A 14,441-nucleotide genomic window follows, 5' to 3' on the forward strand; every position below is an offset into this window, starting at 1 on the left:
CATCTTTGTGATTATGAATTGTGCTGCTGTAAACATTTGAGTTCAATTGTCTTTTTGATAAAATATCTTTTTCTCCTTTGGGTAAATACCCAGTAGTAGGATTGCTGGATCAAATAGTAGGTCTACTTTTAGTTCTTTGCAGTATCTCAATACTACTTTCCATAGAGGCTGAACTCGTTTGCAGTCCCACCAACAATGTGTAAGTGTTCCTTTCTCTCTGCATCCATGCCAACATCTGTTGTTTGGGACTTTTTGATAAAAGCCATTCTCACTGGAATTAGGTGATATCTCATTGTGGTTTTAATTTGCTTTTCCCTGATTATTAGAGACATTGAGCATTTTTTTCATATGTTCCTTGGCCATTAGTATCTTCTTTTGAACAGCTTCTGTTCAAGTCTTTTGTCTACTTTTTAATGGGACTGTTTGATGTTTTCTTGATGATTTGCTTGAGCTCTTTGTAAATTCAGGTTATCAGCCCTTTATCGAATGTATAACATGCAAATATTATCTCCCATTCTGTAGGTTGTCTATTTGCTCTATTGATTGTTTCCTTGGCTGTGAAGAAGCTTTTGAATTTACTCAGGTTCCATTTATTTATTTTTGTTGTTGCCGTGATTGCCTTTGGGGGTCTTCATCATAAATTCTTCGCCTAGGCCAATATCTGTATGAGTGTTTCCAATTTCTTCTTCTAGAATTCTTATAGTTTCATGCCTTAGGTTTAAGTCTGTGATTCATCATGAATTAATTTCTATAAGTGGTGAGAGGTGCAGATCCTGTTTCAGTCTTCTACGTGTGGCTATCCAATTTTCCCAGCACCATTTATTAAACAGGGATTTTTTCCCCAGTGCATGTTTTTGTCTGCTTTGTCAAAGATTAGATGACTGTATAAGGATGGTTTGAATCTGGATTCTCTGTTCTGATCCATTGGTCTATGTCTCTGTTCTTTATACCAGTACCATGCTGTTTGAGTTACCATAGCCTTGTAGTATAGCTTCAAGTCTGATACAGTGATGCCTCCCAATTTGTTCTTTTTGCTTAAGGTTGTTTTGGCTATAGGGGTCTTTCCTGGTTGCATACAAAGTGTAGAATTATTTTTTTCTAAATCTGTGAAAAATGACGTGAGTATTTTAATGGGGATTGCATTGAATCTGTAAATCACTTTGGCTAGTATAGGCATTTTAACAATGTTGATTCTGTTGATCCGAGAGCATGATATGTTTTTTCATCTGTGTACATCCTCTGTAGTTTCCTTCTTCAGTGTTTCATAGGTCTCCCTATAGAGCTCTTTCATCTCCTTGGTTAAATATATTCCTAGGTATTTTATTTTCTATGTTGCTGTTGTGATAAGTATTGAGTCTTTGATTTGGTTCTCAGCTTAACTATTGCTAGTGTATAGGAATGCTACTGATTTGTGTACATTGATTTTGTAACCTGAGATGTTACTGAATTTATTATCAATTCCATGAGTCTCTTGGTAGAAACTTTGGCTTTTCTAGATATAAGATCATATAGTCAGCAAAGTGTGATAGTTTGACTTCTTTTCCATTTGGATACAATTGATTTCCTTTCTTGCCTGATTTCTCTGGCTAGGACTTCTAGCACTATGTTGAACAGAAGTGACAGTGGCCAACCTTGTCTGGTTCTAGTTTTAAGTGGGAATGCTTTCAATTTTTCCCTATTCAATATGATGTCAGCTGTGGGTTTGTCATATATGGCTTTTATAATATTGAAGTATGGTCCTTCTGTGCCTATTTTGTTAAAAATTCTTACCATAAAAGGTGCCGAATTTTGTCAAATGCTTTCTCTGTGTCTGTTGAGAGGATCATATGATCTTTGTTTTTGCTTCCATTTATGTGGTGAGTCACATTTATAGATTTACATATGTAGAACCATCCTTGCATCTCTGGGATGAAGTCCACTTGATCATGGCGGATTATTTTTATGTGCAGCTGAATTTGGTTTGCTAGAATTTTATTAAGAATTTTCACAACTATATTCACAAGGGATATTGATCTATAGTTTTCTTTTTTTGTTGTTCTTCCTTGGCTTTGGTATCAAGGCGATATTGGCTTCATAGAATGAGTTGGAAGGATTCCTTCCTTCTCTATGTTATGAAGTAGTTTCTGCATTAGAGGTACCAGTTCTTCTTTGTAGGTCTGGTAAAATTTGGCTGTGAACCCATCTTGTCTGGGACTTTTTTTGTTGGATGATGTTTTATTGCTGCTTCAATTTCATTACCTGATATTTGTCTGTTCAGGAGTTCCATTTCTTCCTGATTGTGCCTAGGGAGGTTGTGTGTTTCCAAGAATTTATCCATTTCCTCAACATTTTCAAGTTTATGTGCATAGAGATTTTTATAATACTCAGAGTTGATATTTTGTGTTTGTGTGGTATCAGTTGTAATATCTCTTTTTTCATTTCTGATTGAGTTTATTAGGGGCCTTTCTTTTCTGTTTCTGGTAAATTCAGCAGGAGGCCTGTTGATTTTGTTCACCTTTTCAAAGAACCAACTTTTTCTTTCATTTATCTTCTATGTAATCCTTTTATAATCAATGTCATTTCGTTCTGCTCTGACCTTAGTTATTTCCTTTCTTGTACTGGGTTTTGGATTGGTTGTTCTTCCTTTTCTGATTCCTTGAGATGATTCATTAGATTGTTGATTTGTGATTTTTCCGTCTTTTGGATGTAGGCATTTATGGCTATGAATTTTCCTCTTTGACTGCTTTTGGTGAATCCCACAGATTTTTGTAACTTTCCTCACCTTTGTTATTTAGTTTGAAGAATCATTTGACTTTTGTCTTAATTTCTTCCTTGACACAGTAAGTATTCAGCATTAGGTTGTTTAATTTCTGTAACTTTGTGTAGAGTTGAGTGTTTCTGTTGGAATTGATTTCTATTAATAATTTTATTCCACTGGTTTGAGAAGATACATGGTATAATTTCCATTTTTGAAAATTTGTTGAGACATATATTTCCTAGAATGTGATCAATCTTAGAGATTATTCCATGAGCTGATGAGAAGAACGTATATTCAGTGGTGTTTGGGTAGAATGATCTGTGAATTTCTGTCAGGCCCATTTTTTCTAGAATTCTACTTAAGTCATTTATTCCTTTGCATATTTTCTTCTTGGAAGATCTGTCCCATTCTGTCAGCAGGGTGTTGAAGTCCCCATCTATTATGATGGTGCTATTTGTCATTTTGTTTAGATCAAATGGGGTTTGCTTTATGAATCTAAGCTTACCTGTGTTAAATGGATAAATATTTAATATTGTTTTGTCTTCTTGTTGAATCATTCCCTTCACCATTATATAATGACCATCTTTGTCTTTCTTTACTTTTGCTGATTTGAAGTCTATGTCATCTGATATGAGAATAGCTACACCAGCTTTCTTTTGATTTCCATTTGCATGGAATATTGTTTTCTATCCTTTCACCTTGAGTCTGAATGAGTCCTTGTGGGTTAGATGTGTTTCCTAGAGACAACAGATACTTGGCTTGGAATTTTTTTTACATTCAGCCAGCCTGTGTCTCTTCAGCGGGAAGTTCAAGCCATTCATATTTGTTGAAAGAAGTGATAAATAGGGCGAATTTCTATTCATCCTGTTAAGTAGAGCTTTATTGCTTTGTTTTACTTCTTAAGCCATTGTGGTATCTGGGCTCTGACCTTTAGCCTCTGGTGGGTGTCTATTGTGCTGATCCGTATATAATGGAGTCCTGAGTACTTCCTGCAGGGGATATCTGTTCTTGACAAATTCCCTCAGTGTTTGCTTATCTGAAAAAGTCTTTATTTACCACTCATATAAGAAACATAGTTTTTTTTTTGTTTTTTTTTTTTATTTCAGCATATTATGGGTGTACATATGTTTAGGTTACGTGTGTCGCCCTTGGTTCCCCCCCCCACCAAAGTCCGTGTTTCAAATATGTCCATTTTACGGGTAGTGCGCATTGCACTCCTTGTGTATGCAAATACCCGTCCCCTCCTCCCTCCTCCCCGGGATACAAAATTCTAAGCTGGCCATGATTGTGTTTGAGAAGACCAAGAATGGGGCCTCAATCCCTTCTGGCTTTTAAGGTCTCATATCAGAAGTCTGCAATCAGTCTGATGTGTTTTCCCTTATAGGTTATGTGCTGCTTTTGCCTTACCGTTCATAGGAGTGCCTCTTTCTTGTTTACTTTGGCCAGTCTGATGATGATGTGTCATGGTGATTGACTCCTCACAGTGAATCTCCCAGGGGTCCTTTGAGCTTCTTATACCTAGATATCTAGATTTCTAGTAAGGCCAGGGAAATTTTCCTCAATCATTCCGTCAAATAGGTTTTCCAACCCTTGTGTATTTTCTTCTTCTACCTCAGAGATGCCTATGATTCTTGTTAGGCCTCTTTACATAATTCCATATTTCTTGTAGGTTTTGTTTTCTTCCTCTTGTTTCTCAGATCCTTCTCTTTGACTGACTTGTTTAACTCAAAGGTATTGTCTTCAAGCTCTGAGATTCTTTCTTGTGCCTGATCTAGCCTATTCTTAAGGCTTTCCACTATGTTTTGTATTTCCTTGGGTGAATTTTTCATTTCCAGAATTTCTGTTTGATTTTTTTAAATGATTCGATTTCCTTAGTAAAGTTTTCTTTCATTTACTGCATTGTTTTTGTGGTTTCTTTGTGTTGCATTTCTATTTTCTCTTGTATTTCATTGAGCTTCCTTATAAGCCATATCCATATTTCTTTATGTGTCCTTTCAATCTTTTCATTTTGGTTGGTATCCATTGGTAAGGGGTTATTGTTTTCTTTCGAGGGTGTCCTTTCACTCTGATTTTTCAGTTTCTGCAGTTTTCTTTTGCAGAGACCTGGGTGTGCTAGGCCTGGCTTACTGGCCTGTCTCAGGGCCCCTGAAGTCGATCCCTGAGCATTCCAGGGAGAGGAGTGCTGGTCCTTAGTTGCCTGTGGGGTATTCTAGCAGGTATGGTGTACCTCTTGGGTTACCTCTGACCTGCTGTCTTCACCTCTTCTCACGAGCGTGTAGTGAGTTAGGTCCCCCAGCTTACTCTCAGTGATGGTGGGTGGTACTTAGGAGTGTGAATCAGCCACACCCTGTTTGCTTGAGTTGGAAGATGCTATGATGAGCTTCATTGTTGTTCTCCCTGACATTGGTTGATGTTTGTCTAATAGAGCCAGCTACCAAGATGTTCTTTTGTATCTGTGGTAGACTCTGATCCCCCAGGTGGAGTATTTGAGTGCTCCAAGCTTTAGGAGAGACCCTGTAGTTCCCAGGGTGTTTCTTGATCTCCCCCACCATGGAGGTGGGGAGAGGAGCAAGGCAGTTTGTGGCTAGATTGTGGGAGCCCGAAAGGATTTGCAAAGCCTCAGTCTCGGCAAGGCTCAGAGTTGCTTTTCTGGCCACTAGGGGGAACAGCTGGTAGAAGGTTCAGGACAAGCTCTGCAAACTGGGAGGGCTGTTAAAGAATTGGTGTGTGGGTGGGGGTGGGGGGTGGAGGGCAGGGGCTAAACGCTTGTATGCTAAGGCTCTGTGCTGGGATCTTTCCACCCTTATCCAGTGGTGCAGTTTTTCTGTGGGGAGGAGTAGGTGCTCCCCCATATGGCCATTCCTTGGTCTCCCACATACACTAAGCACTTTTGAAATCTTCTCCCATGAAATCACAGGCCACGTAATGCCCCTCTCAACTTTGAAAATTCACCCAAGGTTAAATGAGGGTCAAAAATAGCCTTCTACTATTTTCATAGATGGCCTGTCACTTCCCTGGAGCTGCAGATGGGGATGCAGCCATGGCCGCTGCCTGGACACCGAGTCTGTGTGTGCATGTGTGGGAGTTCTCATTGGTGGTGCCTGCAATTCAGTTTTAATCATCCTCTCCTTTGCAGTGGATTTACCTTTTATTTTTAGCACACTAAACTCAGAGTTAATTTACAACATGAAAATCCCTGTGTTTCTTCAGTTCTGGAGCATTCTCAGCCATGTTCCCTTTGTTACTCTTTCCTTAATTTCTCCTTCTGGAACTCTGGTTGGAACTCTTTATTCTATCCTCAGTGTCTCTCAACTTTGCTTTCGTAATTTTTATTTCTTTATCCAGGTTATGTTCTGGGTTAATTAATTCCCTCTTCCACCATAAGTCCAGCTTAATTCTATCACTGATTTGATTTTTTTAATAATTGTAATTTTTAGGTGTAAGTGTTCTGCCTATGACTTTTCAAATCTGTATGATCTTCTTTTTCTTTATCTCCTATTCTTGCATGATAGATTCAGTCCCTTCTTTAATAAATCTGGGTATTCTAAATAGAATTATTTAAACTCCATTTCAGATCAGTGTGTTGTAGCTTGTCTCCCCATGATCAGGTCTGCTTGCTTGCTTTCTTGTTAGGAGGGTTCCTCATGTGGTTTGCAATATTTATTTCTCTGCTCATCTTTTGCAGAAACTACTTTCATGTTCTGTCAGCTTCATATTAACTCTTTCTGAGCAATTACATTTCGAAAATTTATTCTTTTAGCCTACACACTTTTACTTCTCCATCTCTTATTGCGGTTGTGCCTATAAAGTCCAAATTAGCATAGAGATCTTCTGTTCTTTCAGTTGTAGAACTTTTACTATCTAAATCCAAAACACAACTGAGCGTAAAAATGGGGTCTCTCCATCTTTTTAAAAAATGATCTAAATTTATATAAACATTTTTAAGCAAAATTTTTTATCAGCATAATTTAATATTTATAGAAAATCAGCAATATTAATGACATCGCTTTTTTTCTTTATGTTTTAGTTGCATGTATATTCAATTCTTTAAGTAAAGCTATTTAAGATTATGTAATCAATTTTAATTATCTGTCATGTTCAAGTTTTGTACAAATTTTCTCTGTGTCTAAATATTTTTAATACTCCTCAGCAACTAATCTAAAAATAAATCTCTCATTCTGATACATGGAGATTGGTTAAAGTACTTCAAAACATACTGCTATCAAGAAACTTCAAGTACTTTCTATAAATGGATTTATGAAAGAGATTCCATGTGCAAATTATAAATTATTTTTATCTTTTCTTTAGTTCAGTCTCCTAAAGAATACTTTCTTGGCAACATTTATTGAGGTAATTTGATATATTAGAAAAAGAATGGCTCAGGTATTGGAATTTAGCAAGAGACTAAAGTTTAGACAGGATGATCTTGATTGAGTTATGTAACTCCCCCATGCCACTACTGTCCCTTCTGTTTAAGTGAGGATTATTATCATTCATATTTATGTGATTTTTCCCAATATATGCTATATCTTAAGCTGTTTATAACATTTTATTATAATTATTGATTATGTGTCATCTTTAGTTAAAAACTAGACAGTGCTCTCAAGAGCAGGGAGAGTGTCTTATCATTTTGCAGTCATCTAAATCTAACAACACCTATAATGTTTAATATTGGTGAGTTTAGAATGTATACAAACTTTTAGTATCAACTAACTGTTTGGCTATAGCTTTATATAATAAAAAAAAAACATGTATTCACTTCAGTCTTGATCATTTGGGTTCACATTTCCTTTTGAAATTCTTATAAAAACCAATAACTCTTTTCCAAGAGAAACACACATAAATACCGACATGAAAACAGCATTTGTATGAATTTAAGGGGGACTATGATTCCACATACACATATATATGGAAAATATTGACCTAATACAATTATGATGTTAATTTGCTAATTTGGGATCATTATTAAAAGCCCTGAGATTTATATTGTTCTACTATGTTTTAAGTGAGAATTTTATACTTGTTTATTTTTTTCAAAAAACAGTAACTTCTAGTGTCTTTTGCCTAGAGGACTAAAACCGGTTACCCTGTGCAGCCCGTAAACACATTTTGTGTAACCCACGCAGTGTCTTTAAAAAATTGAGCCAACCCTAAATTTGGGACATGTCACGTTAAAATCTGGGTTCTGCTTTCTTTAAAAAAAAAACAACAAAAAAATAAAACATAAGATCTGTAAACCCTAGGTTCACCTTCCCCAATCAGTCAGCGGTTTGTGGGAGTTCCATCCCTAAGACGACCCTTTGCTGTCCCACTTGCCACAGTCTCCCAAGTTTTTATTGTCTCTAAGGCTCTGAGCACTGGGGACCAGTTGTCATTTTCATTGTGCTCACACTGCCGTTTACTTGTACAGATTAGCAAAATAATTTCTTCTTTTTATATTTTGTTATCACAAGTAGAAAAATGATGTACAGAACAAGAAAGCCACATATTTCAAGAAGGCCAGGAAAGAACCAGTTTCTTTACAAAGTTAAAAAAAAAAAATGCCTACATTTTTAATAGGTACACAGGCTACTTTATGAATTTATGTTAACTGTCCAGCCCCTGCTTCAGATAATCAAATGGTAATGCCTGCTCTTATTCCTATATAAGGAATAGTTGTACTTTTCATGACCCATTTGTTTGTATGTTTCGTTGCTGGTGGTTTTATTTTTGTATTTACTTTATGGACAATCCAACTTTCTAGCAAAGCATACCAAAACTTTATAGCATAAATTGGAGGTGGTTAGGAAACATGTATTTTTTTTTTCCACTGGAATGTTTATAGCAGCACACTTCACAATTGCAAAGACGTGGAAACAACCCAAGTGCCCATCAATACATGAGTGGATTAATAAAATGTGGTAGATGTATACCATGGAGTTCTACTCAGCCACAAAAAACAATGGTGATATAGCACCTCTTATATTATCCTGCACAGAGCTGGAACCCATTCTACTAAGTGAAGTATCACAAGAATGGAAAAACAAGCACCACATGTACTCACCATCAAATTGGTTTTAATGATCAACACTTAAGTGCACATGTAGTAGGAACATTCATCGGGTGTCAGGCAGACAGGAGGGGGGAGGAGGGGATGGGTATATAAACCCCTAATGGGTGTAGTATGCACCGTCTGGGGGATAGACACACTTGAAGCTCTAACTGGGGCAGGGCAAGGGCAATATACGTAACCCAAACATCTGTACCCCCATAATATGCTGAAATAAAAAAAATAAAATATCAAAAAAGTAGAAAAAAAAGAAAGGAAACATGTATTTTTTATCTTTCTTTTTCTACCCTTATTCTTCTTTCTCCCACTACTTTGTCATTTATTTCGATACTGCTTATGCACATGTCTTTATAATAGGTCTAAAATCATTTTGCGTGGTTCAGAATAATGAAATGTACATACAAATACTTTAATGTGTATTTACACTTAAAATCAACTCTTTTAATTGCTTTTTTTCTGCTGCAGCTCTGCATACACAGGTAGGCTTGCTGACATTTGGCCATCGCTGTGGGGTAATCCAGTGGCCAGCTGGCTTTTTAATGGTCTTTTCTCTGACAGTTCACTTTCTTCACAGAAGGAACCTCCGATCGCCAGTGGAGTTCATGCATGGCTGCCAACATTCTGGAGCTAAGCTTGGTCTGAGTTGGTTAAAGGTTTAGAAGGGGGAGCAACTCAATCTGTTAGCTATGCAGATTTTTGCCTTCATTCTCCCATCTATAATGCTATAGTCTGGTCATACTCAGTACTTACTCTCTGAATTTATCTGATTCATAAATTACTCGTTTAATACTTGTCTCCTCCTGGAATCCCTTTTCTCTATTTTCACTGTTGTGACACAGAGCCTAATGCAGCACCTACCACATAGTAGGTCCTTGGCAAATAGTTTTCGAGTGAACAAGAATGTAAATCACAATACTCATTTTAATGAAAATCACTGAATGGAAAAGGCAGTATTTTTTCAGACCTTAGTATGTTTGATGTCTTCTGTCCACCAGGTGCGGTACTGGAATAGTGGAGGAAAGGAGGAATCTTCAAGCAAAGTGAAAGTGGCAGGAAATGAGACCTCAGCCAGACTCCAGGGCCTCAAGAGCAACCTGGCGTATTACACAGCTGTCCGGGCTTACAATAGTGCTGGCGCGGGTCCCTTTAGCGCCACAGTTAATGCAACCACCAAGAAAACTCGTACGTATATTCTGATTTTTTGAATGTCACGAAAAAGAGTTTGCATTAAAAAATGATAGCCTTCTTTATCATTTTAAATGGAAAACCCAAGTCATTAATCCCATTGAATTATACAAACGTAACTCCAAACACTTGTAAACACAGAGCCACACACAGACTTGTCTTCATGATATCCCTAAATTTTTAGATAGAGAGTCCATGTAAAAATGCATGTGCACCTTTTGAAAAATCTTACTGTGGGGTGTTAAGTTACATCTATCCTTTTTTTTAAAAATGTGATGAGCTTAGTTGGGTTTACTTCCATGTATTTTTAATTTCTCAAAACTTGAAGATTTCTGATAAGCATGAGTAAGTTAATGCCAAAGAATCAGGAGTGATTTTTTTTCCTTCTTTACTCTTCTTTTCTACATTATTCAAAAAATGGCAATGTACGTTGAAAGGTTATCATCATCAGATGTTGGTCCACATGGATATATTGATACTTTTAAAAATCTAACCAGAGATGTCAGCGTTGCCTTCCAAGCTGAGTTTTGGTTAACTAGGTATTCACAGCTAAATTCACCAGCTCCAATTATGAGTTATAATTACTCCAAGAAGCCAGTGATTATAATTTTGGAGTTCCCCACACATATTTCAGTTAAACTGATAGCACACTGTATATTTAATCTTTGTATTATATTGCTGCTTTCTCACAATACAACCATCTGAATTGCTGTTGTCATTGTCATTATCATAGCTAATAGTGATTGGAAGTATTCTGCGTCACAAGTACTTCATGCTCATTTCCACATTTAACCCTCATAACTACCGACATGAGGGGAGTATCGTCATTATCTCCATTTTAAAGGTGAGGAAAGTGGGACATGCCAGGATTAGGTAACTTTAGCACAATGATACTTTTACTTACAGGAAATTGTTTTCTTAATTTAGTTTCAAAATTTCTTAATTCAGTAAAAATATTTGCCTAATTAGCTTTGTATAAGAGTGAGATAATTATACTTGGTTGCCAATTTCATTAATGAATTTCTGTTTCCATATATCATTCACAAATTTTTTTAAAAACATACATTTGTTGGCTGAAATTGCTAAAAAAATGCCAATAATATGATAGGATTGAAAGATTGGCTAGCATTTTTGAAAATGATTTAAAATATATATAAAGCATAATTCCACTACTTTAAATGTTAATTAGCCAGTGTTAATTTGATCAGAGGAGTTCATATGCTTATCTTTGTATTATCTATAGAAAAAAGAGTATAGCAGGCAACAACTTGCTAATATATTGAGCATTACAGAGCGAAAGTTTAGCAATAAACCATTTGAATCCCTATAGTAACATCCATTTGTAAGCAACCAACTAACATAATGATTTGACATTATTCTTAACTAATTACTAGGGGGAGTCTGACTCAACCACTTATTCGTAACACGTGATTCCTGTTAGACCAAGGAGCATATGGGTTTGGAAATGCAGAAACTGAAAATATTCTGTATATATAACTTTTTACTAAATATGTTTGATTTTTCTCAAAAACAATTCTGAATTAGTAAGGCTTAAGTATACTTTATTATTTATATATTCAAAACACAGCATCAGTCACAAATTCTTATTGACTTGATCACTTGCTAGGAAATTATAATTGTAAAAGACAGTGTGATGTCATTCATGGTAGAATCAATGAAGAACTTAGTGAATTGGTAAGACGAAAGAGACTGATTATAAATCAACAGAAATATCATGGTAATAAACAATGAAATCAAATTTTAAAAAGAAGAAAAATCTCTTTGTAATTTAGAAATAACATATAAACGGCCAATCTGAAGTACAAATTTGCACATAACAATGATGATGATAGTTTGTGGTATTAATGGCTAGTACTTATAAGCAATTTCCAGTTATGATTCTCAGCACTTTTCGTATATTGATTCTTAATTTCCACAGCAACACCATGACTTGGAAGCTATTAGTATCCTCACCTTAGAGATGAGGAAGCTGAGGCATATGGAGTTTATATAACTTTACTGAGATCACAGAATAAATAACAGGTTAGGCATCCAATTCCAGACGGTCTTAACCACTGTGTTATCCTCTCTTTCAACCATATAATTAGAATATTCATGACTCATTTACACTTGTGTTTATTTTGATTTTTCTCTGTGCTTAAGAACTGGATAAGGTGATCAAAGGTAGATGGGACTTCTATGTTCATGGAGCTGTAGTCTGTTGTGAATTCCAACAAATGGATGCAATCTCTCAAAAATAATGCACTCCTATGCTGCAATTCGACTGGAGTCTGCATGTTGATCTGTAGGTGTTCTTAGGGAAAATTTCTTACATTGGGTGGGAAATTCATACAAGTAGTTAAAATCCCTAATCATCCCAAAATTGTATATGAAGAACATGTGTTAATTTTAAAATTTTATGTTAATAATATTTTAAGCATGTACCAAATTACAAGTAAAACAGAATCTTTTATAGCCATTTATAATATTGTTACTGGTAGCTCTTAATAGTCACCCTGAGCTTTGATGTGGTTTAGCTTCGAATCCTATTTAAGAATTTTGGTAAGGCTCTTGTGATTATCACGAGGAAGAGAATTACCCGTCTGTCTCAGGCATAAAGAATTAAAATAACATCTTTGATTACTTGCTATCTTTCTTCCCCTCTGGATTGTAAACTTTATAGGGAGAGAGTCCTTCTGTGTCTTTTTCACCCAGCCCCAGTGCCCAGCACATGGCAACTACTCATTAGATGTTGAATGGATGAAAGAAACCTAAAGAGGCAGGCCAACCTCAAGTACTATTGTTAATCAAATACACTTTGTCCTGACTGCCCACTGTGAATTCAAAACACATACTGTAGTCCTTTACCATCTTGCTCAAAATGTGCAAATTTTTCATGCTCATCATTATGGAATTCCACATGCAAGGCTTTATACCAATACAGATCTTGGGTGACATTTCTGATTAATGTAAAATAACACAAGGATTCTCAAGTTAAGTACTGTAGCTTTCATTAAACACTTAATTTTTGATATCCAAATACTTGTGTTTTTTAAAAAGCATTTTTAAGTTAAACGCTAATTAGCCTCTTTAAGTAATCTAAGGCGGCTTTCTGTCACTTGCTACCCAAAGAGAGCTAACTCTTAACATCTTCCATCTAAAGGGACTGATGAGAAAAATTTGCAGATGGCTTAAAAATGATGAAGTGCGTTAGTTTCTAAAAGGAAACATATTGAGAGTTTCATGTTCAGAGTTTGCAAGAAAGAACCTGTGGGACAAATATTCTGCTTTTTATAACCAAAAAGTCAAGTAGTAATCTTGACTTTCAGTGTGGATAGATCCAGGCACTCAAAACAACATCCTTAAGAGTCGTACTGTAAGATCTCAAACTGAATATTTCTATTAATAAAACAGTTCTTGATTGCTCCTTCTACCCGACCTAAAAGCTGTCTCTAACATACTGTTCCCCATTTCAGTAAATTCCACTCCATTATTCCAGTAACACAGGCCAAAGATCTGGGGGTCACCCTTGACTCTTCTTTTTCTCTCATACCCTACAACTGGTCTGGAATCTGACTTTTAAATCTATCAAGAATCTACCACTTCCTATTGCATTCACTGCTGCCCCCAGCTCAGGCTGCTTCCGTCTCTCCCATGGGATTGGGTCAGTGGCCTTCACCACCCTGCTGACTTCCACCCCCACCTCCCTTAGGCTGAGTGATGCTGATTATGTCATGCCCCTGTTCGGAACCTTCCAGTCATTGCCCATCCCACTCCAGACAAATGGCGAATTCTTAAAATGCCCAGCAAGGCCTCACACAGTCTGTCTCCCAGTTCCTGCTCCGACTCATTTCCTGCTGTTCTCCCCCTCGCTCATTTCACTTTACTGCAGGGCCTTTGCACTTGCTGTTCTCTCTGCCTCGAAAACTCTTCCTCCAGACAGCGATGTGTCAGGCTCCCCCATCTCTTCTAGGTCTTCAAATATAGCCTTGGAGCCACCTGACCACCACCCCTCCAGACGCTCCCTGTCTCCTTCCCAACTTTATTCTTGTGCACAACACTTGGAGCCACCACACATCCTATATCTTGTACATATTTACTTTATCATTGTCTCCCCAGCCTGCCTTGACCAGAGCGTCAGCTCCTTCAGGGCAGAAATTTTGCCTGGTGTGATCATTGCTCTATCCCCAGCACCCTGTCTCTGGTGTCTGAGTAATCATTGTTGTAAGTAAGCATTTGTTGAATAAACAATGGCTCTGTCTGCCTCTTATCTCTGCTCCATAGTAGCATCATTCTTATCAGGTTCTGTCTACACAGTAGCAATATTGCCACAGACACCTCAAGGACTATTTTCTATCAGCCAAACACTCTGGGAAAGGTAGGCAACTCCTTTCTGATCATTCTGGAGCTAACTAGGCTTCTTACTGGCCATCTCCAGTTAGTGTCCATCTCTGAACCAATTGTCGTGGC

At 36.9% G+C, this 14,441-nt stretch overlaps 1 protein-coding gene across 1 annotated transcript in view; it reads left to right on the forward strand.

Annotated features, from left to right (window-relative positions):
* The window catches only part of CNTN3 (contactin 3 (plasmacytoma associated)), a 256,477-nt gene that overhangs the window by 233,208 nt on the left and 8,828 nt on the right, over positions 1 to 14,441 (forward strand). Inside the window, exon 18 of the mRNA XM_012652863.1 lies at positions 9,782 to 9,968. Coding sequence (XP_012508317.1) covers positions 9,782 to 9,968 — 187 coding nt within the window. The remainder of the gene's footprint in view (positions 1 to 9,781; positions 9,969 to 14,441) is intronic.

This window comes from Propithecus coquereli, unplaced genomic scaffold (assembly GCF_000956105.1).
Source record: "Propithecus coquereli isolate 6110/MARCELLA unplaced genomic scaffold, Pcoq_1.0 Scaffold400, whole genome shotgun sequence".
Lineage (NCBI taxonomy): Eukaryota > Metazoa > Chordata > Mammalia > Primates > Indriidae > Propithecus > Propithecus coquereli.